Here is a 27,285-nt window from a genome sequence, read left to right as displayed (position 1 = left end):
AGCACTCTGGTCCCACTCCAGCAAAACCACTTAAGCAAGTGTTTAACTGTATGCACAAGTAGTGTGCCAGAATGCTCTGCACCTTGCAGGATCAAGCCCATTAAGAGCCTGATTCAGACCAGGTGTAATGGTGCAGTTCCTTTGACTTTGGTCTCACGTGCTTACCTCAGTTCTGTTTCCTATCCTGGTATGATTATGTTTGTGATAAACCATGTGAAAGGGGAGCTGTTTGTACGTTATGATTTCAAACTGCTGTTTGCCCTCTGTTACAGACTGAAAACCTTGCTGGATAATTTCTGCAAAGCATATATTCTTCATTAAGCCTCTCTTTCCCTTGTGCTGACAAATGTTTGGAACAAGACAGTAATATTTTTCCTATTACCTTTGCTTTCCCGCACTAGAAACCTGAATAACAATAAGATCAAGGAGATCCGAGAAGGTGCCTTTGATGGGGCAACAGGGGTGCAGGAGCTGATGCTGACGGGGAATCAGCTGGAATCTGTGCAAGGGCGAATGTTTAGAGGCCTCACAGGACTCAAGACAATGTAAGTGTGAAATCTATGTCCGACTGCTGAAAAGTATGGCTGCTTGTTTGGAAGAGCTTGGTTACAGCCATACCTAATTACACCACAGTTATTAGACAGTAAATTCTTTGGGGCAGGGAATGTATCTTACTGTGTTCACAAAGCACTGTGTATTTTATGGTACTCTGTTTCTTTATAAACTGATTTTCAAGGATTATTAAATTGACAGTGAAACTCTTGGGCCAAAGCTCAGTGAATTTAATCATTTAGCTGTCTTAGTTAGTCAGAATTAATTAAGATCCTTTCTAAAATTCTACTTTTTAAAATTCACTTTGGTCTAATTCACTGTGACATTATTTGTGATTATGTCAGAGATATATGGTGATCATAAAATGCAATATGGTCTCATGGTGAAGACACTGTTCTAGATTCCAGTATATTAAGGGTTAAATTCCCAGCTCTGCCACAGACTTCCCATGTGGCCTTGTGCAAGCCACTTAATATCTCTGTTTTTTAAGTTTCTAATCTCTCATAAGTATTAAGGATAAATTCTTTAATGCATGTGAGGTTCCTACAGTGATGGGGCCACATAGGTGCCTAGACACATAGACAAACAGCAGACACTGGAAAATGGATCACAGTTTGCTTCTGCTCCATACACCGGAGATAAAAGTTCCAGTAAAATCAGAAAGAATGATGGCATGTAATTGACAATTTAACAAATATCCTGTTTGCACAATCTCTCTGTTCTAGGAGGACATAACGTTTGAGCAAAGTGACTTCCCCTGTGATCGGCTCCAAAATGTCAAGTGCAATTTTAGAAAAGCTCAGTTTAGTCACAGCAACAAGTGTTTCTTACTTTGCAAAGTATTATAGTTCCAAATCCTTCACTCCTTACTCAAGTAAAACAACCCTGACGTGACTTGGAGGTTTGCCTGAGTGAAGACCTCACAACTTGGCCCGTAGAGACAAAAACTGGAGAACTTTTCCTTCACTGTTCCTTCAACTTTTGCTTTTTTTTGGCTTAGTCCATTTGCTGTGTGTGTTTTACTGAGAAACTTTTAAATACTGTTTGTGGATACTAAATTAACTTTTTATGCTATGAAAGCAGCCAATGGCAGGGCTCCCAAACAAAATAAGTATTTTTTCATAGAAAGATATTTAGCATTTGAGCTATGCTGCTGACCTGACCTGCATTTCCCCCAAGCTGCTAAAGCAGTCTAAATATACACAGCATGAAATGAAAATCTGTAAGTATAAGTTTGCCTTCAGAAAGGGCAGTGTGTGGTATAGAATCCAGAGTTGGCTTCAGAGACATATATTTGGATCTATAAACCTGCATTCTTTGAGCATAAAAACTGTAGCCTTAAACCAAGAGGCCATGTTGGACAGAGGCGTGCATTTATTTTGAAAATCCTGTGTGTTTCTATAAATGTATTAAATAGTTATAGAGATGAACGGACATTTAAAAACCTTCCTAGCTATGTTAAGTTACCCTCTAAAACTTATAGAATCCAAAAAACATGTCATTCTGACATATGACTTCAATATAATATATTTCCAGAACTGACCTAATCCAACCAGGTCTTAGACACCCCCTTCTCTTATAATAGTATGTTTGTTCTAGAGTTTGTGCCATAGATGGGACGGTTGCATAAAGGGACAAGTTCCTCCTAACTTTTTGGTGTCCTGTTAATATCTCTTGTCATGTGCTTTTTTGGTCTCCCCATTTTTAACATGCTCTATTTAACCACTGCTTATGGCACTAGGACCCATCTATTTATATTATAGGTGACTGAGGTGATAACTGGATTTGGAAGTATATCCACTTAAAATCTAGTGTCAAGTCATGGCCTTTCACACCAACTGTCTGATTAGAATGTGAATATCTATACCTGTCTTGCTAAATCTAATCTCTCTCAGGCAATGGGAAAGTACCTCCTATCAATGTACTACCCAACTGCCTAGCTGGCTGGTATGAGTGGGGGATGTGAACACAGGGTATACTGAACTCAGTGCAGACTTCCTGGATTTCAGAGCAGAGAATTATATCCCCTTTAGTTTACATGCTTAGATTATTGGAGTGGGAGCACATGTTCGCATGTATTTTGGGACTTTCTGACGGTATGCTTTAGATACTGAATAATATTTAATCTGAAAATGAATAGTGGCATTTATGTACCACAACATTCTTTTATATGAAATGTGACACATGCTTCATGAATAGCTCTGAAGCCTTTGTGGCTATGAAGCAAAATTAGATATTATAGTATTTCAATTCAATTAGGCTTTACCATCAAATTCATTGTTACCATAACAATTCACAGCAATGTATGTTCATCTGGTACAAGTACTGAGCAAAGAGGCATTTTATGGGGTCATTACCTTTTTTTCCTCTGGCTGCTATAGGAAAGTTAATGATGACAATAAGATTTCAGAGCTGGTTTTGTTTTGGAAACCCTTTCCTATACCATACATAAGCTTCCACTGTTGCTGTCTCCTTTCATACTGCTTAAATACAATTTTTAAAAAACAAGTTAGGATAATCATTTTGTTAATGCAATGTAAGTATTGTTATGTTCAGAGGGTAGCCAGAGCCCTTATCAGGTGGCCTCAAATCCATTTTAGATTTACTGAGTATGGGAGTAATGATTAGACTTTAAAGCTGACTGCATGTCTGATGCTAGTGAAGGTTTTTGGTCCCACTGTAATTTCAGCAGGAGAGTGCCCACCACTCTTTAATGCCATGTGTGAGCAAGTATAAGAATGGAGTTTGAGATTCATAATGATACACATTTGAGGTGAGAAGGACCCTTTGTTAGCTATTTGTACTCTTAATAGTCAAAACAGAATGGGGTCTGATGCTTGTTTAGCGTCAGACACTGTCCTGTATTACAACAGATGGATGTTAAAAATGGCATTCATGGACCCCTGCCCTTAGATTAGGCTGCCACCACCACCGTCACTACAGTCTGAAGAAGTATTCTAATTCCATTTCTATATTTTTGCAGGATGCTGAGGAGCAACTTGATCAGCTGTGTGAACAATGACACCTTCACAGGACTAAGCTCAGTAAGGTTGCTCTCGCTGTATGACAATCGCATCACCACCATCACTCCTGGAGCTTTCAATACACTTGTCTCTTTGTCCACGATGTAAGTATTCCTTTTAGGTTTTTTTGATGTTGCCATTATCCAGGACTGCCTGGGCCGGGGTGGGAGGGAGGGGTCCATTGCAGCCTGGTACTCAGGTTTGGCCCTGCCACTGTGAACTCAAATCAGCACTAGGACTCCAGGCCGCAACACCCAGGAGTGGGGAGCTGGGCCCAGCTCCATGGGACAGGGCCACCAGTATGGGATGAGTGTGGAGTGAGCTTACTCTTCCCTCCACCCCACCGTTGGGGCTTTAGGAACAGAGTGGGTCGGCTTCAATTTCAGATTTTGGCCCTGATCTCAAACACCTCTGTGTGGCCCTGCTGTTGTCCCATACTTTAAGGGAATTTGTTAGTTGTGAAATCGAAGTGTTTGATTGTTCAGATGTGGAGAACCCAAAACCATCTTCGTTTTTTTTTAATTCACTTAAGTTGAAGTTTTGGAGACTTTAGAACCTCTTCGACTGCGATAGAATTTCCATGCTCAATTTCAGTTTGAACAGACAGAGGGCAGAGAAAAAGCTTGTTTTTTTTTTCAATTTAATCAAAAAACCTAAATGTCAAAAAGTTGTTCTATAAAATGAATATCTAAACCTAAAAGGAAGGGGAGCTCAGTTCCCATTGGAATTTGCAAATCCCAGCCTAAACATTTGCAAAAAGTTCCCAAGGTTTTTCTATAATATTTCTGACTTTTCTTCTTATGTATTTTCTGAATTCCCTTTCTTAGTGTATCTATTTTCATACAAGTACACATTGTTAAATAGAGAGATAGAGTCTGGTCTGTGCTTCCAGCTGTGAATGGAATTTGTCTACTTAATCCCATCTACTCTGCACTGAAAATGCACCCAACTATCCAAACAAAACAAACTCTTTGTTGCTATTGCTATTTTGGTCTGGAAAATAACCTCTGTGGTGTTTACTTATTTTAAATAAGGAGTATATGTTTGTTTGGGGGGAAGGGGTGTAGCAGAGCTGAGGTCTTGCAATGTTTTGTTGCTCCTTCCTTCATTTTTATCACCTCCTCATTTTGTTGATAGCTTTTCACCAACCAGCCAGTTCATGCTGTGGCATCTCACTCTTTGATAGGAGAGAGAGAGAGAGAGAGAGAGGGAGGTAAACAACCCTCTTAAAAGTCACCCTGCAGATTGAAGGACAAGGGCACTAACTGTAGTGGAATTAATTTTCACTGGTCACCATCTTCATTGCTCATTCTTCTATATTGGTCAAACCATACATTCCAATATTTAGTACTCCACATGTGCTTTCCTGTGCTGCCAGCATTCCCAGCCTTCTCTGCCTTTTCCCCTGCTTCTTACAGTTGCCTCCATGCCTCCTTCCATGCATCCCCTATGCATGGAGTGGTGATCTTGAACTAGTCCCCAAGAATCATGTCCTGTCTGCTTTTTAAGTCTCTCAAAAACTCACCTCTGCTATGCTGTCTACAGTGAATCTATTCAATTTTTAACAGTTCCCTCTATTTCCCTTTTCCTAATTTCTGTGTGCTTGTCTGCTATTACATGTGACCTCAGAGCAGGAAACCATACCTCATTTATTTACTGTTGAATTTCAGGAAAGGAGCTAGCTCATCATATGCTCTAAAATAAAAGGTATGTCAACACAGCAGCTGGAAGAGTGTTTCCCAACACTGGTAGACAGACATGCTGTCTAGAGCAGAGCTAATGTGCTAAAAATAGCAGGGTAGCCATAGTGGCGCCTCAGGCTAGCTGCCCAAATGCAATCCTGCCCAATCTGCTGGCTGTACACTCAGGTGGCTAGCCCAAGCTACCACCTTGCCACGGTGGCCACACTCCTATTTTTAACAGCCTAGGTCAAGCACAATTTCAAGTGCTGTGTAGACATAAACAAATAATGCTGATGTTTCCCTCTGTTTACACAGTTCACTGGGTTATTGGTTGCACAAACAAGGCTAGGAGTAATTTGTGATTGTGTCATGTTTTAATGGCAGGAAAGAATTTTCACTTTTGTGGGTATTTTTCAGCTGCACGTAATGATTTTCACAGCCTCTGGCAGTGTGTTAAAGCTGATGATAATTGACAGAGCTGCTTTGGCACAAAAATGCCTTTTAATAGTCACTTTGACAATGGAAGATGGACACTGTGTTCCTATCCATGTCTGAATTAGGAAGTTCACTCAGACAGATTTTCACATAGGGCTTGATCCAATGCCCATTTGAGTCAATGGCAGGACTCCCATTGACTTCACTGGACTTTGGATTTAGGGTCATATCATTCAGATACATGCCGTGTCTACACGTACGGCAGTGCGTAGAGTACAGGCACTACATGTATAGCTACATGCTCCAGTGAAGGCAGGCTGCATCCACTCTTGTCACTGTGTTGTGTAGCTACCTGCAGCAGGAAAAGGCTCTGGTCGGGGAATGCAGCAGGGAGCTACTGGGCGCAGCGGGGAAAGGCTCTGGCTGCGGGGAGGCCACAGTGTGCTGCACTTGCTAAAAATAGCAATGTAGACATGATAGGCACCGCTTGGCCATTGATGTAGGGTATTTACCCTAAGGTTCAGTTGTGCAGGGCCCTCTGCTCTCCTCATCTAAACTGTACCTCACTGTCTACACTGCTATTTATCCCTATGTCAGCAGAGTGCGCAGTGTCTGTACTTTACAAGGCGGCATAAGTGTAGTCGCACCTTACATGAAAAATGAGGAACTGTTGTTTTCCCAACCTGTGTTTCATAACAGCATTCCATTATGGGTGGCTGTGCTTGCATCCTGATGCTACAAGAGATTAAATATTACTTTCATGACTTAGAGAGTTCAGGTCATTGACTGTCCTATTCACCCCAAATTGTGAGGATTAATCAGTGTTTAAGTTTCACTTTTTTGCCATTTATTAATACAAAACTATGAACCACTCCATTTTATATTCATTTTTATAATAACCACTTACAAACTAACATTTCTTTCCATTTTTTTTATTTGGGAAATTATATTTCACCTCATTCACCAGATTAAAAACAGCTTTGTTACTTTTTGCTTACAGCCATTATCCTTAATATTATCAGAAAGTATACAGTTCTGAAAATAGCTCTCAAAGGAATGGTTTCCAGCAAAGGGAGCACATACATTTATTTTTTGTGTCATTGCAAAAGCATTGCTATTTTTATGATTTCTTACTACCAGTGGGATAAATTAAATAGATATTTAAGTTCCAACTTTTTAGGTGTGCATGCAGTTTTGCAGGCCCAGTCTTAATGCATGTAGTTTAATACCTAGGCAAGCATGTTTATCCACAGTGGGCTTTGCATGAACTAAACATGCTAAGAGGGCACACTTACACAATATTAAAATATCAGCCTAGATTTTAGAGTATGTTTCCAAGCTGATTATAACAGTATCAAGACAGGCTGCAATTTGGAACTTTTCCTTTTAAATATTTCAGCTTCCATAGCTCTTTGCAAATGTTAATAAAGACATTTTTGGTTGACTGGCTGATTCTTTATTTCAAGGCTCTGTCCACACCTGCTATAAAAATATTCTTGTATCTTTGACTGAAACCTTTTAATAAGCCACCTTTGCTAGAAGTCTGATTGCCCTATTTCAGTGTGAGTGGGTATATTACTATCATTAGGTATAGAAAATCTGATTATTTAATTTTATAGGATTTCAACTGTCAAACATTACTGTTTGTGATCTGAAAATGCCCACTTTAATAGCCTCAGTCAAACTGCATCCTAACACTGTTGCAATTTATTGTCCCTTCCAGGCTTTCAAATTGCTTATCATCAAAAATAATTTTGCATAGTGAAGGTTTTGTTCCATGTGATACTTAGATATCATTGACCTAATGGTCCTGCCAAGTGGCATCATCATGTTTCCATAGAAACATCTTGAGCTGTTTTGGTACCAAAATATATCTGTATCTAGTTTTCTAGTATAATTATATAATGTATCTCAAAAGTGATTAGTGCAAGTATCAGTATATTTGGAAAAATATTAAGTTTAATTAATTGATTGATATTTATTGTACCATTCCATATGAATAATCCATGCTTCCTCAGATAGTAACATTCAGAAAAGATTTGATCATTGTTCCCACTATTGACTATGCAATAACATACATTATCAATTTTCCTCCGTAAATAAAAGTTACACTTGAATATTTGAATTATAGCTACAAAATTTGGACTGGAACCAGATTATTGGATTTTGCCGGTCTTCCTGGGTGTTTGGATCCAGGGTTTTGGAACAGATCCATCTCAGATTTACAATAAATGGGAAAATCTGAAGCCAGGGGTTACATTTAACTTCATGCAATCACATAAAAGAGATGCTGCCTTGCTATTCAGTTCCCAGCTCTTCGAATATGGTGCCAAGTTAGTTTATAACAGTGTTTATTTTTACAAATAAAATTAATTAAATGAAATCATCAAGAGTTGGTTAGATTACTGTAACGTGTGAATGTATGTTCTCCATACCAGAAACTTTATGAAGGGTGAAATTCACCCCTGAGCAGAGAGACTGCTCAAGGCTGTTGTGTCACTTAAGCCCTGTATGTGGCAGTGAAGTGCCAAGAGGCCATGTACTGTCTATAAATAGAGGTAAATTTCACCCTGAGAAAACTTAACTGTGCAATGCTAGGTCAAGCAATGCCAGAGTTGGGCTGCCTTTTGCTTTCCCCAGCTATGTAATTCCTAAAACGCGCAAGAGGGGAACTTCTTCCTGTGCACCTTATCCTTGATCCTGCAAGCTGATCTGCATGGTTGGACCTCCACACTCATGTGGAGCTTCTTGAACTTCAGTGAGCTCCAGAGGGGATCAAAGGGGTCCGTGAGCTTGGATCACCTTGCAGAAATTGAAGAATGTACTCAGTCCCAGCTCCCTTTCAGCACACCTTGCTCAGCCCCACCATATCCTGCCAAATGTGTAGAGAAAACTTAAAACCCTTCCTCAACCCATTACTTTTCTCTAGACACTAATTTACACACAGAAGCTGACAAATCATAGAATGACAGAAATGTAGGTATGGAAGGAACCTTGAAGTCATGAAGTGCAGCCCCCTGCTCTGTGGCAGGACCAAGTAAACCTAGACCATTCCTGACAGGGGTTTGTCCAACTTGTTTTTTAAATGTATCCAGTGATGGGGACTCCACAACCTCCCTTGGAAGCCTGTTCCAGAGCTTAAACACCCTTATAGTGAGAGAGTTTTTCCTAATATCTAACCTACATCTCCCTTGTAGCAGATTAAGCCCATTACTTCTTGTCCTACCTTCAGTAGAAAAGGAGAACAATTCATCACTGTCCTCTTTATAACAGCCCTTAACATATTGGAAGACTGTTATCAGGTTGCCCCTCAGTTTTCTTTTCTCAAGACTAAACTTGCCCAGTATTTTCAACCTTGCCTGATAGGTCAGGTTTTCTAAACCTTTTATCATTTTTTGCCCTCTCCTCTGGATTCTTTCCATTGTGTCCACATCCTTCCTAAATTGTGGTACCCAGAACTGTATACATGTCTCCAGCTGAGGCCTCACCAGTGCCGAGTAAAGCGGGACAGTTACCTCCCATGTCTTACATATAACACTTCTGTTAATACACCCCAGAATCATATTCATTTTCTTTGCAGCTACGTCCCATTGATGACTCATATTCAGTTTGTGGTCCTCTATAACCCCAGATCCTTTTCAGCAGTACTACCACCTAGCCAGTTATTCCCTATTTTGTAGTTGTGCATTTGATTTTCCCTTCCTAAGTGAAGTACTTTGCACTTGTCTTTAATGGATTTTATCTTGTTGAATTCAGACCAATTCTCCAATTTGTCAAGGTCATTTTGAATTTTAAAGCTATCCTCCAAGGAGCTTGCAACCCCTCCCAGCTTGGTGCCATCTGCAGATTTTAAAAGCATACTCTTTATTCCATTATCCAAGTCATTAATGAAAATATCAAATAGTACAAAACCTAGGACTGATCCCTGAAGAACCCCACTAGATATACCCTCACAATTTGACAGCAACTCAAGATAACCACTCTTTTTGAGAATGGTCTTTCAACCAGTTGTACATGCACCTTGTAGTAATTTTATCTAAGCCACATTTCCATAGTTTACTTATGAGAGCATCATGCACATGTGCTGATCTTCAGCTCTAGGGGCCTCCTAATTCATAAATAAAAGGTCAAAATAGAGAAAACATAAAATGTAAGACCTTCCTCCTTCCCCCCCCTCCCCCCGCAAAATGTACTTTGAACACGAATCTGATTTTTTTTAAAAGGCACTTCTCCTCCTGAAGGGCTTATTGTCATGCCATTTTCCAACTATCTACCACAGCCATTCCAGGTTTAAAAAAAGTCAGGAATCTTTCTATGATAGGAGTGGGCATTTAGTCTCCATGTGGATAAAATTGGCTAACCCATTTTTGCTCCAGCTTCTATCTTTTAAATAATATAATATAATTAATTAGTAAAAACCTGTCATTTTGGTGGAGACCAAGTATGAAAAATTTCATCCCCAAAAGGCAATATTTAGCTTAAAACAGGGAGCTAGCACAGATACTATTATGCAATCTTAACTGTTGCAATCCCTGCCCTCCTGCCATAATTAACTGGATTGTATATTAAGGATAATAATTATACTCTCATTGTGCTTACAATGCACCAGCTGTGCCATCTAGTCATGCCCAATATGTTCTGGCAATACCAGCACATGAAAAATATTGTGTTAAGAACTCACTTTGAGTCCTTGTCGCTGAATTGGCCTTAAAGTTATGCTTTGTAAAATCTGGTTGGCTGAAAGACAGTGTTCCCAAAAAACGGGAAATCCTACTGTGGAAAACCACCAAGAGAGGAGTTTATGTTGACAAATGTGTATAAGATACTGAAGGGTAAATAGTACTATATCAGAACAGTCCACACTAGGGGCATTACTCTTTCTGGTAAGCGCTCTTTGTTTTACTGTTCATCCAACTTTGATTCTTAAACAGTTACTCTAAAGCCATGAGCCTCATTTTTTGTTTGATTTAGCTTTATTCCTCTCCATTTCTTTAAAGAGCACCCAGAAAAATGATGGCTATTTTTCTCATGATACATAACAAACAATCCCTGAGTTGGATCATAGTGGAGCTCTAAGAATTGGAATTGGATATGAATTAAAAAACAGCTGTTAAATTTCAACAATATTCATGAGCAGACTAACTGATCCCTTAGGACCCAGTTCATGACACCCATACTAGCAGAACCTTACTACACAAGTAGTTCTATTGGAAACATTAGGACTGCTTGTGTACTAAAATACAGCTCCACATTAATAAAATGACAGATTCAGAGCCTTGTAATTGAGTTATAATATTTTTTCCATGTAGCAAAACTCTATGCTGAAGAGATCTTTGCCGTGGGTTCAGTGAGTTAAAGATGTATATAATATGAATCCTGAAATGTGAATGTGAATAAAAGAGTAAGGTTACTTTATGTTTTCTCCTGTTTAGACCTTTTATTTATTAATTAGGAAGCCCATGGAGTCAGAAATCAGTACAACTTCATGAGTCTGACAGTAAAGATGGTCTCATTTGTGAGAAATGGTGTTTAACAAGTTAGAACCTGGCGCTAGGAGAGGTCAGAAAACCTGGGTTTTCTTCCCTGATCATCTGCTGAATCACTGAGACCCAGGGTTACTCCACAAACTCTTCTTTGACATAGTTTATTCATCTGTAAAGTGGAGACAATAATCATCTTCATAAGAGGGTTTGGATTAAACTCGTATTTATGAAGCTCTTGGAGATGCTCAGAATAAAGATGCTGTAGATGTGTTAAATATTCTTTAAATTCAATAAAGCCATTTCTTTAAGAAACTCATTGTATACACATATAATCTGCTCCAAATTGTGGAGTGTTTTGTTCTTGGGATTTATGTGTGAACCATGACTCAAGTCTCTTACAGGCAATATAGCAAATGGCCTGTGAAGCACTGGCTGCCCTGGCTTTGGCAGTTTAAACATTTGGCTCATGGAAACATTGTTTGTGCCAAAATCAGTCCATTTTGAAACTATACAGGACATCCTGTCTGTGGTCTTATTATGGATGAAAGAAAATGGAAAACAATTTAGGATGAAAATAACTAGAAATACATTGATGCTTTCAGTGCCTGTCTTCACCTGAGAAAAGATGTTTGCTTATGACTTTTTGACTCTGAAAGCTGCTCCTTTCCTCCTCATTTTGAGTCCTCTTTATTGACAATGAAGTAGTTAGTGGAGTCATAGTGGAGACAAAGAAAGTTGGGGGGTTTTGGTAGTTGAACCACATCTTGCTGAGTTTCTTTCTGCCTTTTTTACTCTAACTATAAATTTCAATAGTCTGTGCTAGGCCGACTTGTAATTACACACCCATTGCTTTGGGTTATTGCTAGCATTGGGGTGTTTTTTGCTAAAAATATTAGCCAATTTTCTAGGAGTGGCTGTAAACCAAATTGTGGGTATGTGGTGTTGGCCCAAAACTATATAGCCTGGGCAGTGGTATGATTATTCATTTTCCTCACAGTTCACTCAGATTTTTTTGTAAGATTCCATAGCAATCTGAAGGACCAGTGACTGGATGAAATCTTGATATAGCTTTATTTGACTGGGACATCAGATTTTTAAGATCATGTAGGATATCAAACGCCTCCAAGGTCTCCATGTCACTGTTTCCAGCTAAATCCACACACTTGTTGCATGGACAAGAGATGCTGCATTCATTGGGTCTTAAAATTCCTGGTGTCTTGCTGAAGATCTTCTGCCCAGCATGTTCATTCTCCTTCCTTGGGGAGGTCTTTCACAAACTTGAAGCCACTGCTGCTTTTCATACATCAGGTGGAATATCACCCTCTTCCCTTAGTCTACTGTTGAGTTTAAAACAGCACAAACACAAATTATGGACATTTCAACTCATTAGCTGTGGTCTCAGGTAGCATTTATCTTCTTTCAAGACTCTCTCAGTTCTTTTTCCAGTTATCCTAGAACTATGCTGATGAATGTGTTAAATATAACACCACCTTACATGTAGCAGCTTTCATTCAAAGGATCCAGAAATCTTTAAGAAATAATTAAAGAACTAAGGTTCCGTCTACAGTGACTTCAGCAATGGTATTAGAGATACAGATATGTTTAAAAAGACAGCTGTTATCCACAGTTCCCCAGGAATCTTGCTTGGCAGCATGATTGTTGATATTTGGAGTACATAGGGATTTCTTTTTCTAAAAAAGTTAGCCCAGACTGTGATATACTTATCCCTCTTAGGCTGTCCATCCAATGGTCTCTTATCATGAATTGTTACAATGCTAGCATAGTCACATGCTGTCCTACAACAGTTGGACTGCATATGAAAGATATTTCAGAAGCAGTTACACGATACGGTGTGTACCTCACAATAGCTGTGAGGCAGGTAAGTACGATACTATCATAGCCTTTTTCTAGATAGGTACATTCACTCACATCAAGGGCTTATCTATACACAAAGGCTGTATCACTTTAACTATACTAGCTTACATAAAGTGCTACATACCCTTCTTCTCCAGTGTGGCCACAGTTATGCCAGTATAAATGTGCTTATTTCCTTAAGGGAAAGGGAATAAGTTATATCAATGTAATAGCAATATAACTGCATCCTCACAAGGAATTGTATCAGTATAAAACATACACCCCTTACAGACAATTATACTAGTACAAAATTTCTGTGTAAAATAAGCCTAAGTGAATTGGCCAGGCTCTCACTGACAATAAGGGGCAGACCCTTGAATGGAATCCTTGAGCTCTGAATATATGGGCTTTCTCTAGTCCAGGGGTCAGAAACCTTTCAGAAGTAGTGTGCTGAGTCTTCATTTATTCACTTTAATTTAAGGTTTTGCATGCCAGTAATACATTTTAACGTTTTTAGAAGGTCTCTTTCTATAAGTCTTTAATATATAACTAAACTATTGTTGTATGTAAAGTAAGTAAGGTTTTTAAAATGTTTAATAATCTTCATTTAAAATTAAATTAAAATGCAGAGCCACCTCGGACCGGTGGCCAGGATCCAGGCAGTGTGAATGCCACTGAAAATCAGCTTGCATGCTGCCTTTGACATGCGTGCCATAGGTTGCCTATCCCAGCTCTAGTCACTTAATGTCTGTAGTAGCTGACCATGTTCAATGTGTTTTTGTCTTGATTCCCTTTCAGTAATTTGCTGTCTAATCCCTTTAATTGTAACTGCCACCTGGCATGGCTAGGGAAATGGCTGAGGAAAAGGAGAATTGTCAGTGGAAATCCACGTTGCCAGAAACCCTCTTTCTTAAAGGAGATTCCGATTCAAGATGTGGCCATACAAGACTTCACCTGTGATGGTAAGGAAACTTGATGGGACTTGGTATTTCACTACCAGACTTGTATCTCTGCTAGTTTTCCTACCTAATCAATACCACGATATCATGACGAAAAGAGCTGAATTAAATTTACAGTAGAACCTCAGAGTTACGAACACCTCGGGAATGGAGGTTATTCATAACTCTGAAATGTTTGTGACTCTGAACAAAACATTTTGGTGGTTCTTTCAAAAGTTTACAACTGAACATTGACTTAATACAACTTTGAAACTTTACTCTGCAGAAGAAAAATGCTGCTTTCCCTTTTTTTTAGTAGTTTATATTTAACACAGTACTGTACTTTATTTGCTTTTTTTAAATGTCTCTGCTGCCGCCTGATTGCGTACTTTTGGTTCCAGATGAGCTGTGGGGTTGACTGGTCAGTTCGTATCTCTGGTGTTCATAACTGTGAGGTTCTACTGTAGTCATGAGGGACAGAACTGTCTCTAATAAATGTCATTGTTCTATATCATCTGGGAATTGTTTTTTTGTTGGCGATAAGAAAAGGAGTACTTGTGGCACCTTAGAGACTAACAAATTTATTAGAGCATAAGCTTTCGTGAGCTACAGCTCACTAGCTCACGAAAGCTTACGCTCTAATAAATTTGTTAGTCTCAAGGTGCCACAAGTACTCCTTTTCTTTTTGCGAATACAGACTAACACGGCTGCTACTCTAAAATTTGTTGGTGATGGCACCTTAGTAGATTCATAGATATTAAGATCAGAAGGGACCATTATGATCATCTAGTCCGACCTCCTGCCCAACTCAGGCCACAGAATCTCACCCACACACTCCTGCAACATACCCCTAACCTATGTCTGAGCTACTGAAGTCCTCAAATCGTGGTTTAAAGACTTCAAGGAACAGAGAATCCTCCAGCAAGTGACCCATGCCCCATGCTACACAGGAAGGCGAAAAACCTCCAGGGCCTCTTCCAATCTGCCCTGGAGGAAAATTCCTTCCTGACCCCAAATATGGCAATCAGCTAAACCCTGAGCATATGGGCAAGATTCACCAGCCAGATACCCAGGAGAGAATTGTCTGTAGTAATTCAGATCCCACCCCATCTAACATCCCATCACAGGCTATTGGGCCTATTTACCATGAATATTTAAAGATCAATTAATTGCCAAAATCACGTTATCCCATTATACCATCTCCTCCATAAATTTATTGAGTCTAATCTTAAAGCCAGGTAGGTCTTTTGCCCCCACTGCTTCCCTTCATAGGCTATTCCAAAACTTCACTCCTCTGATGGTTAGAAACCTTCATCTAATTTCAAGTCTAAACTTCCCAATGACTAGTTTATATCCATTTGTTCTTGTGTCCACATTGGTATTGAGCTTAAATAATTCCTCTTCCTCTCCGGTTTTTATCCCTCTAATATATTTATAGAGAGCAATCGTATCTCCCCTCAACCTTCTTTTAGTTAGGCTAAACAAACCACGCTCCTTGAATCTCCTTTCATAAGACAGGTTTTCCATTCCTCGGATCATCCTAGTAGCCCTTCTGTGTACCTGTTCCAGTTTGAATTCATCCTTTTTAAACATGGAAGACCAGAACTGAACACAGTATTCCTTGTGTGGTCTCACCAGTGCTTTGTATAATGGTACTAAAACCTCCTTATTTCTACTGGAAATACCTCGTCTGATGCATCCCAAGACCGCATTAGCTTTTTTCACGGCCATATCACATTGGCGGCTCATAGTCATCATATGATCAACCAATACTCCAAGGTCCTCCTCCTCCTCCATTACTTCTAATTGATGCGTCCCCAGCTTATAACTAAAATTCTTATTGTTAATCCCTAAATGCATAACCTTACACTTCTCACTATTAAATTTCATCCTATTACTCCAGTTTACAAAGTCATCCAAATCTTCCTGTATAATATCCCGGTCTCTCTCTAAATTGGCAATACCTCCCAGCTTTGTATCATCCACAAACTTTATTAGCACACTCCCACTTTTTGTGCTGAGGTCAGTAATAAAAAGATTAAATAAGATTGGTCCCAAAACCGATCCCTGAGGAACTCCACTGGTAACCTCCCTCCAACCTGACAGTTCGCCTTTCAGTAGGACCCGCTGTAGTCTCCCTGTTAACCAATTCCTTATCCACCTTTCAATTTTCATATTGATCCCCATCTTTTCCAATTTAACTAATAATTCCCCATGTGTCACGGTATCAAATGCCTTACTGAAATCTAGGTAAATTAGATCCACTGCATTTCCTTTATCTAAAAAGATACTTTCTGTTACTTTCTCAAAGAACGAGATCAGGTTGGTTTGGCACGATCTACCTTTTGTAAAACCATGTTGTATTTTGTCCCATTTACCATTGACCTGTGGAAAAACCTGAGTGTCTCTGGATTAAGTTTAGAAGTGTGTGCAACAAGAGTGATGTCATGGTGGGAGTCTGCTATAGACCACCGGACCAGGGGGATGAGGTGGATGAGGCTTTCTTCCGGCAACTCACGGAAGCTACTAGATCGCATGCCCTGATTCTCATGGGTGACTTTAATTTTCCTGATATCTGCTGGGAGAGCAATACAGCGGTGCATAGACAATCCAGGAAGTTTTTGGAAAGCGTAGGGGACAATTTCCTGGTGCAAGTGCTAGGGGAGCCAACTAGGGGGAGCGCTTTTCTTGACCTGCTGCTCACAAACCGGGTAGAATTAGTGGGGGAAGCAAAAGTGGATGGGAATCTGGGAGGCAGTGACCATGAGTTGGTTGAGTTCAGGATCCTGACGCAGGGAAGAAAGGTAAGCAGCAGGATACGGACCCTGGACTTCAGGAAAGCAGACTTTGACTCCCTCAGGGAACAGATGGCCAGGATCCCCTGGGGGACTAACATGAAAGGGAAGGGAGTCCAGGAGAGCTGGCTGTATTTCAAGGAATCCCTGTTGAGGTTACAGGGACAAACCATCCCGATGAGTCGAAAGAATAGTAAATATGGCAGGCGACCAGCTTGGCTTAATGGTGAAATCCTAGCGGATCTTAAACATAAAAAAGAAGCTTACAAGAAGTGGAAGGTTGGACATATGACCAGGGAAGAGTATAAAAATATTGCTCGGGCATGTAGGAAAGATATCAGGAGGGCCAAATCGCACCTGGAGCTGCAGCTAGCAAGAGATGTCAAGAGTAACAAGAAGGGTTTCTTCAGGTATGTTGGCAACAAGAAGAAAGCCAAGGAAAGTGTGGGCCCCTTACTGAATGAGGGAGGCAAGCTAGTGACAGAGGATGTGGAAAAAGCTAATGTACTCAATGCTTTTTTTGCCTCTGTTTTCACTAACAAGGTCAGCTCCCAGACTGCTGTGCTGGGCAACACAAAATGGGGAAGAGATGGCCAGCCCTCTGTAGAGATAGAGGTGGTTAGGGACTATTTAGAAAAGCTGGACGTGCACAAGTCCATGGGGCCGGACGAATTGCATCCGAGAGTGCTGAAGGAATTGGCGGCTGTGATTGCAGAGCCCTTGGCCATTATCTTTGAAAACTCGTGGCGAACGGGGGAAGTCCCGGATGACTGGAAAAAGGCTAATGTAGTGCCCATCTTTAAAAAAGGGAAGAAGGAGGATCCTGGGAACTACAGGCCGGTCAGCCTCACCTCAGTCCCTGGAAAAATCATGGAGCAGGTCCTCAAAGAATCAATCCTGAAGCACTTAGAGGAGAGGAAAGTGATCAGGAACAGTCAGCATGGATTCACCAAGGGAAGGTCATGCCTGACTAATCTAATCGCCTTTTATGATGAGATTACTGGTTCTGTGGATGAAGGGAAAGCAGTGGATGTATTGTTTCTTGACTTTAGCAAAGCTTTTGACACGGTCTCCCACAGCATTCTTGTCAGCAAGTTAAGGAAGTATGGGCTGGATGAATGCACTATAAGGTGGGTAGAAAGCTGGCTAGATTGTCGGGCTCAACGGGTAGTGATCAATGGCTCCATGTCTAGTTGGCAGCCGGTGTCAAGTGGAGTGCCCCAGGGGTCGGTCCTGGGGCCCGTTTTGTTCAATATCTTCATAAATGATCTGGAGGATGGTGTGGATTGCACTCTCAGCAAATTTGCGGATGATACTAAACTGGGAGGAGTGGTAGATACGCTGGAGGGGAGGGATAGGATACAGAAGGACCTAGACAAATTGGAGGATTGGGCCAAAAGAAATCTAATGAGGTTCAATAAGGATAAATGCAGGGTCCTGCACTTAGGATGGAAGAATCCAATGCACCGCTACAGACTAGGGACCGAATGGCTCGGCAGCAGTTCTGCGGAAAAGGACCTAGGGGTGACAGTGGACGAGAAGCTGGATATGAGTCAGCAGTGTGCCCTTGTTGCCAAGAAGGCCAATGGCATTTTGGGTTGTATAAGTAGGGGCATAGCGAGCAGATCGAGGGACGTGATCGTTCCCCTCTATTCGACACTGGTGAGGCCTCATCTGGAGTACTGTGTCCAGTTTTGGGCCCCACACTACAGGAAGGATGTGGATAAATTGGAAAGAGTACAACGAAGGGCAACGAAAATGATTAGGGGTCTAGAGCACATGACTTATGAGGAGAGGCTGAGGGAGCTGGGATTGTTTAGTCTGCAGAAGAGAAGAATGAGGGGGGATTTGATAGCTGCTTTCAACTACCTGAAAGGGGGTTTCAAAGAGGATGGCTCTAGACTGTTCTCAATGGTAGCAGATGACAGAACGAGGAGTAATGGTCTCAAGTTGCAATGGGGGAGGTTTAGATTGGATATTAGGAAAAACTTTTTCACTAAGAGGGTGGTGAAACACTGGAATGCGTTACCTAGGGAGGTGGTAGAATCTCCTTCCTTAGAGGTTTTTAAGGTCAGGCTTGACAAAGCCCTAGCTGGGATGATTTAACTGGGACTTGGTCCTGCTTTGAGCAGGGGGTTGGACTAGATGACCTTCTGGGGTCCCTTCCAACCCTGATATTCTATGATTCTATGACCTCAATGTCCTTAACTACTTTTTCCTTCAAAAATTTTTCTAAGACCTTGCATACTACAGATGTCAAACTAACAGGCCTGTAGTTACCCGGATCACTTTTTTTTCCCTTTCTTAAAAATAGGAACTATGTTAGCAATTCTCCAATCCTATGGTACAACCCTTGAGTTTACAGATTCATTAAAAATTCTTGCTAATGGGCTTGCAATTTCATGTGCCAATTCCTTTAATATGATTGGATGAAGATTATCTGAGCCCCCTGATTTAGTCCCATTAAGCTGTTTCAGTTTCGCTTCTACCTCAGATATGGTAATATCTACCTCCATATCCTCGTTCCCATTTGTCATGCTACCATTATCCCTAAGATCTTCTTTAGCCTTATTAAAGACTGAGGCAAAGTATTTGTTTAGATATTGGGCCATGCCTAGATTATCTTTAACCTCCACTCCATCCTCAGTGTTTAGTGGCCCCACTTCTTCTTTCTTTGTTTTCTTCTTCTTTATATGGCTATAGAACCTTTTACTGTTGGTTTTAATTCCCTTTGCAAGGTCCAACTCTACATGGCTTTTGGCCTTTGGCCTTTCTCACTTTATCCCTACATGTTCTGACCTCAATTAGGTAGCTTTCCTTGCTGATCCCTCCCATCTTCCACTCCCTGTATGCTTTCTGCTTTTTCCTAATCACCTCTCTGAGATGTTTGCTCATCCAGCTTGGTCTACAACTCCTGCCTATGAATTTTTCTCCCTTTCTTGGGGTGCAGGCTTCCAATTGCTTCTGCAGCTTTGATTTAAAGTAATCCCAGGTCTCCTTTGCCTTTAGATCCATAAATTCTTCAGTCCAATCCATTTCCCTAACTAGTTTCCTTAATTTTTGAAAGTCAGCCCTTTTGAAATCAAAAACCCTATTGCAGATTTATTTTTGTTAATCCTTCCATTCAGTTTGAACTGAATTAGCTCATGATCACTTGAACCAAGATTGTCCTCTACAATCATTTCTTCTATGAGGTCCTCACTACTCACCAAAACCAAATCTAAAATGGCATCCCCTCTAGTCGGTTCAGCAACTATTTGATGAAGGAATCCATCAGCTATCGCATCTAGGAAAATCTGAGCCCTATTATTATTACTAGCATTCGTCCTCCAGTCTATATCTGGGAAGTTAAAGTCTCCCATGATCACACAGTTTTCATTTGTACTTACTTCATTAAAAACATTAAAGAGGGCTCTATCCATATCCAAATTAGATCCCGGCGGTCTATAGCACACCCCACGCACTATCATAGGAGAGGCTTTACTAGTTTTCTTCCCGAATGTAATTTTTGCCCAGACGGACTCTGTCTTATCCATTCCGTCGCTTCTTATTTCTTTACATTCTACCTCATCATTGATATACAATGCTACTCCACCATCTTTACCTTTATTTCTGTCTTTCCTAAACAGCACATACCCTTCAATACCTGTAGTCCAGTCATGACTACTATTCCACCATGTTTCTATTATCCCTATAATATCTGGTTTCACTTCCTGCACCAGTAGCTCTAGTTCCTCCCTTTTGTTACCTAGGCTCCTCGCATTGGTGTACAAACATCTTAATTTTTGCTGTTTGGCCCCGCTCACATTCTGTACCCTATTAGGCACGGTCATTCTACAGCCAGTATAACCTATTACATTGGTATCCACACTGCCCTTCCTCCTTATATACATTCTCCTACCCACGGCTGTATCCTTTCTTACTTCGTTTTCTTCCCTTTCAATGCTAAAATCCGGCATGGAGATTACCTGGACATCTCCCAACCATCTCCCCCAAATTCCTAGTTTAAAGCTCTCTTAATCAGTTGTGCCAGCCTCCATCCTAGAAGTCTATTTCCTTCCCTACTCAGATGAAGTCCATCCTGAGAGAACTGTCCTCTGTCCATGAATGCCTCCCAGTGGCCATACATCCCCAAACCCTCCTTATAGCACCTCTACCTAAGCCATCTGTTGATAGTCATAATCTTCCTTCTCTAGGAACAGGCAGAATTGCACTAAAGATCACCTGAGCCTCAATTTCCTTAAGCATCTTCCTCAGCCTAGTATAGTCTCCCTTCGTACGTTCCAGTGAGAATCTAGCCGTATCATTTGTTCCCACATGAAGGATAATTAGGGGATTCTTTCCCACTCCCTTTAACATTCTTTTCAACCTCAGGTCTACATCCCGTATCTTAGCACCTGGAAGACAGCACACCCTCCTATTCTCTGGATCAGCTCTGGTTACAGGTCTGTCTATTCTTCTCAGTAAAGAGTCCCCGATCACATAGACCTGCCTTTTTCTGATGACGGTGCCATTCTCCAGTCTCTCCCCTGTTCCCTCTGGCTGCAAGTTCTTTCCATTCCTATTCTCCCCTGTAATCCTCTTCAATCCATCCTGTATCCTCCTGGGGCTCATATTTGGTGTAGTCTCAGTTGACTCTTCCCCTCTTCCTATAGATTCCCATGTTCTGGGCCCCCTCCCTCCAAAGCTAGATATAAGTATGAGTTCTTCCTTGTGCAATCAGCTAAGACTGGTTTCTCTGGATTCGTTCAGGATACACGTTTTTTTCACCCTTGAATAAATGCATTCAGCTCCTTGCCAGGGAGTTTGACGAACAAAGCAATCTTCTTTGAGATTGATGCCAGTGTAGTTACTGACTTTTCCTCCCATTATTCCCTTAACCTCTGAGGACAGTAGGAATGGGGCTTGCTTGGAGAACCTACTAGATCTTGGGGCTGTGAAGTTTCAGTAGAAATATAATCGGAATATAGGAATATCAGAGATTTAGAAATCAATCAGAAAGATTCAGTGAAGTGTAATGAATAGCTGTGGCCATTTAGGGGCAAACTCTTACCCTTCCTCCTTTGCTATGGAGGACCCCCTGCTGCTGCTGCTGCTGTTTGTATCATTGTAACTGCTCGGAGCCTTGGACATGAAACAGGACCCCATCGTGCTAGGCGCTGTGTGAACACAGAACAAAACAACGATCTGTGATCCGAGGGACTTTGCAAAATGCTTCAGTTGCTCTGTGTGGGAACAGTATCTGAGGAGGTTTGTGGTCCCTGTGCACATCAGCCTCTATCTCCCTGTGAAGCAAGATTTGGGGGCAGTAGTGCAGGGTGAGAGTGGAGTAGCCTAATGCACATTCATCTCCTTTGGTTCAGTGGCACTACCCAAGTGCATAAAGTTGTTCTTGGGCTTAAGCATTTGTAGGATTAGCAAGTAATGAGTGAGTTCAGTAAACAATAGGGGGAAGTGAGCAGGAGAGACCAGGAGCTACAGTAAAAGTTTAGCTTGGTTACATTCATATCTTGGTGGCATAGGTTGGTTTGTGGTGATGGGATTATTTTCCCATTCCCCTTCCTTCTTTTTCTCTCCATCATTTTTAATAGAAACCATCCCTTTTTGGACATGCACACGCAGGAGTGAAAGTTGCTGGCATTACTTTGCAGACCTCTAGTAGGGCTTCCAGTCTTGTTTAAGCCTGAAGGCTCAAACATACACCTGGCAGACCCATGAAGGAAGGAAAATCATCTCTGCCTCAATTAGTCTTTGCATCAGTCTTAAAGAAATGAAAATATCTAATGGAAACATGGTCATATGGTTTAACTTTACTATTTCAATGTTCAATACATTCAGTCTGCTTGCATTCATAAACATTTATATACTTCCTATCATGATCATCTAGAGTATGTTTCACTAACTGTTTCCTTCCATATGCATCTTGATATTAGAGTATTCATTTTCCTAATGTTTTGTGAAGAGTGTTGTTTTTGGGGAAAATCCATGCTTTAATGTTCTTAACTTCAAAGACTTGGTTTCTTCCATACAAACCCTGTTGTTCTTCAATTATGAGATTTAATCTGTTGTTTATGGAAGTTTGAATCAACTTTAGGAGTATTAGATATTTTTATGCATGCACAGATGCATTGCCAGCAATTCTGAGCATGTAGCTTGGGGGTTTTTTTCCCCTAGTTATACTTGTCAACAATGAGGCTTTTCAATTAAAGTGATAAATGAAGTGCCATGCCAACATTAAAAGTCGACACTTAACATTGAAAGATTTACATCATGAGGAAATAAAGCTAGATAGTTATTTTTTAAAAAAAAGATTCCTTGTAATCTTATGTCAAGGTAAGATTAAGGCTAATAGTCTGGTAAAGTTTTCCATTTCAGCTAACACATGGTGCATGTGTTGGGGTGACAGGGAGAGGATATTTAATAGATGAAGATTTGTAGCCAGATTTTTGATTAAACTTTGTTTCCTTTTCCCTTTAAAACAATTGCCCCCATTTTTCAGGACAGTTTTTCACCCAATATCAGTGATCCAGTATGTTATGTTGAGGAGACACTAAATATTAGGGGTCAATTGATAACCCAACTGTTGTAGACTTATGGATGTCCCTGTTTTGTACTAGATGTGAGCAATTGCCTCTGAAGCGAGCCCTCCTAGCCTGCATGGTTGATTTCCAAATATCAGGATCCTCTCATGTTCATTCTTGCTCTCTCGCTCTCTCTCTCTCTCTCTCTCTGCAGGTAATGATGAAAGCAGCTGTCTGCTCTCTCCTCGTTGTCCTGATCAATGTACTTGCGTGGACACAGTAGTGCGCTGCAGTAACAAAGGGCTGCGCATCCTGCCCAAAGGTATCCCCAAGGATGTGACTGAGTTGTAAGTTACATTTTATGTTATTCCTTTTACAAGAAAAGGGCGCTGGGTACTGTGCCAGTTGAGGTCCATGGAAGTTTGCCATTGACTTCAGTGAATGAATCTTTGTACTTTGATACTTTCCTTTTCTTTTTTGATTGTTGTGGCCTTTTTCTTGTGCCCGAGTAGGCTGTAACTGCCTATGTTACTCTACACAGAGAGGAGATGTCATTTTAAATTGTATGCAAGCCATGTATTTGTTTCTATTCATTCTATATGTGGGGAACAAATGAATAAATCAATACTGTATAATAGATCATGCATTTTCAGCAGCTTGAGTTCACTATAGACAGTTTGAAAGAGCTATGGAAAATATATTCCCTACATATGCATCTGTGGGCTAATTATCCCACTGCATGACATTTTTCAAAAGAAACAGCAGGGAAAACAAACAGTGAATTCTTTTCTTTTCTCTTCTCATGAAATGTCTAAAATAACAGCGGTAATTAGATTAAATTGTAAAGTGAACATGCCTGAGTTGAGGGAGCCATTCTAGCTTTCTTCATTTGCTGTGAATTTACATTGGTTTTCGGTTCTTTCCATGGAAAGAAAACATAATACTGGAGAAACTGAATGGCTTGAAGGGTTGGTAGTAGGCATATAGAGCTTTTCACCTCTGGGTCACACATAGAAATCTAGCCCTGCTGAGTAGTTACTGGAAGTTGTTACTAGCTAATGATTGTTTATATATGAAAGTAATTGGTTACCGTATGATGAGAGTATATGAAGTTAGTCCATTTCCTACTGAACCATATCTGATTTATGCTAATTAGCACTATTATTGGTAGATAGGGGAGACCAGGAATATAACAGGTATTACAGTTTCACTCTTAGCGTTAGCCCCTCCTGTTCAGTGGAGGGAAATTTGCACTGCTGCTGCACATGCTGTACATGTGTAGACTTTTTACTCAAACACTGTGTGACACCTTCCATAGGTGTCTTTTAGTGAGGATTAAGCAACAGCAAACTAAAGCCACTTTACTTCAGAAAGCGAGTGTCCACACAAGGGTTTAATGCACTTCTAAATTATCTGCATTAACTTCACAGCTTTACTTGAATAAGCTTAACTTTTGTGAGTGTTCCAGTGTAGAAAAATCCATAGTGAGTGTGTGTGGTGTCTGGTGTAAAATATAGCTTCTGGGTGTTCTGCATAGATGCACACACTACTGGGAAAACCAGTTAGTACCTAAAATGCTCAAGATTGTTTTTTAGTTATTAAAGGGAATTCTTGCTGTATGAAGTATAATTCTGCTCTGAAAAGTGACTCTAACTGGAGAAGTGAAAGAGTACATGTTTAACATGTGCCAATGATTTCTGGTCAAATTTGCTCAATTCATGGAGTAATAATATGCTTTCATCTGAAAGTCAAGTTGATTCTTATCCTTCTAATGTGTCATCACCAATAGTAAAATTTCTGCAGGCTAGATTTTGCCCTCATCATGCTGGAGCTCCAGCACTTCCTTTGGGCATGATTTGTAGTCAATGGGGAATTACAGGTGTCACTTCAGTTCCATATAACTGTGCAACACTGATGTTTTTATGTTCAGGATTGTTATAATGAGTGTAATAATATTTTATATGCTATACACCAGTGACATGAGTTAACTTCATTCCTATTGTGACAGCAATATCACAAATTCCTGCAGTTTGCTATGTCCTTTAGTCGTTCTTTCCAATTGAAAGTAGCAGTCTGTGATATTAGAAGTACAGCTGCATGGAACTGAACAGTCTAATCTACTTGAATTTCAACCTTCTAGTTTGGCGTTGTGTTTTGAATCCAAAAATTTAGCAATGGAACTAATTCCAAACCACACCTCTTTTTGCATGCTTTCAATTTTGTATGTTTTGGAAGTAAAATTCTGAATCATTCTCAGCTGATTTTGTCACTTGCTGATTCTTTCAGCCAACCTGAACTGAGCTTCCAGTTTGTCACTAAAAACAAAGCCAGGCAGATTTTCCTTGACATCAGTTCCTGAAGCAAAAGGTGTGCGATCTTTTGATTCAAAGCATGACAGGTCTGAAATGAAAATAATATAATCAAGCTCACAAGCTCCCTCTTTGCTTCTAGGTCCAGGTCCAGATGTTGGTTATGTTCTAGAAAACTTTGTATCATCTAGGACCTAGTTATCTGTCAGAATTCCAAAAGTTTTAGATTTAAAGGCTTTTTAAAACTGTATTTCGGGGTAAAAACTACCTGAAGATTTTCCTTTTCTATTACCAATTATAGATTCTTCTGTGCCTCCCACCATGTCCCTGTCAGATATTGAGGACAGTTAAAGTTTAACAGATTTTTTAAACCAATAAGTTTTGACTTCCATAGCTCAGACATTTCTAAACTGTCCGTGTTTCTCTAATAGCATTAACTACTGCTTTAAACCATAACATATTCATTACCTGCTCTGGCAGAAACAGGAAAACCCCAGCAGGTTTAATAGGACTATGAAACAAATTTCTTCCAGTCTCTGTTTCTATAGCAAGATGGTAGATTTGGAAGAAAGAAATGGAACCCAGGAGACTCTCCAGCAGATTTCAGTAACTTGCAGGAAAACTAGATTTTAGAGTTAACCCATGAAGGTGATATTTTTACCTCTCACCAAAGCATTGCTATGTGACATAAGGATGTATCGGAGCCATTTGCTGGTCCATATTCAACAAATCACAGGATACATCCTGAGTCCTTGGAGATGCTCTATAGTGCTAGTGAGTGATTATTCTTTGGCAAGTGGTGCCAATTTTTAAGTAACCTCTTCCTATGACAGGTTCAAGATCCAATCTTCAAACTGCATGGCTTTTGAGTAGCTAGTCTATATATACAAAAGATCCACAATGGTCTGTGTAAGAAGGGAATACTTGACCTCCCCAGCCAGAGTGGCAGCCACTCATACTCCAGCACTCCCCAAAAGACTGAGTACTTGCCTACCATTTCAGCAGGTGCTGACCTCCCACAAGGGAGAAATAACCAGTTTCTCCCCCAGCCAACCTCCATTCTCGGACAAACTGCATGCTGGTTTGCTGTGAGCAAGCCCTGGAGAGCAATGGTTCCCCTTATGCTGAGTGGCTGTATCCTGCCCCTTACACCATGCATTAGAATAGTAGTTATGTCACTGTGGACAGAGCCCTTGGTGATGAATGGGGCAAGGATTTCGTGTTAATTTTCCTGACGGTTCATGGCTCTTTCTCTGGGAGAGGTCTGATGTGGTGTTCCAAGTAACGAAGGGGAATATTTTAGTGGAATTTTGATGAATGCTGTGGAGTCTTGCATTTATAAACTTCCATTTTCCATGTTAGAATGGCAACTTCTGTAACAAGCTGTCAGCTGAAATTCTTTTTATTAAAATGTAACATAGTTTATACATCACATTTTAATAAAAGAACGCGGCCATACAGCTTACCAAGCCAGTAAATTAGTGTTGCATATAAAACTCCAAAATACCTCTACAACAGGAAATTTCTAACTGCAACAGGTACTAAATAACAAAGTGCTGAAATGAATATACCTCTGACAAGGGGACAGAGAATTTCATTATGCAGTGGGTAGAATTTCATCATATCCTACTTCAGTGGAAAAGCCTAAGTAGAGCATCAGCACTAGTGTTATTACAGTGATGGCGGACTGGAA

General features: G+C 40.4%; 1 protein-coding gene across 1 annotated transcript in view; it reads left to right on the top strand.

Annotated features, from left to right (window-relative positions):
* The window catches only part of SLIT3 (slit guidance ligand 3), a 796,449-nt gene that overhangs the window by 621,903 nt on the left and 147,261 nt on the right, over positions 1–27,285 (top strand). The window contains exons 17-20 of the mRNA XM_038413692.2: positions 402–545; positions 3,536–3,679; positions 13,828–13,991; positions 23,498–23,630. Of these exons, the coding sequence (XP_038269620.1) occupies positions 402–545; positions 3,536–3,679; positions 13,828–13,991; positions 23,498–23,630 (585 nt within the window). The remainder of the gene's footprint in view (positions 1–401; positions 546–3,535; positions 3,680–13,827; positions 13,992–23,497; positions 23,631–27,285) is intronic.

This window comes from Dermochelys coriacea, chromosome 8 (genome assembly GCF_009764565.3).
Source record: "Dermochelys coriacea isolate rDerCor1 chromosome 8, rDerCor1.pri.v4, whole genome shotgun sequence".
Lineage (NCBI taxonomy): Eukaryota > Metazoa > Chordata > Testudines > Dermochelyidae > Dermochelys > Dermochelys coriacea.
Note: the sequence above shows the minus strand (reverse complement) of the source record. Positions and strands in the feature narration are given on the sequence as shown.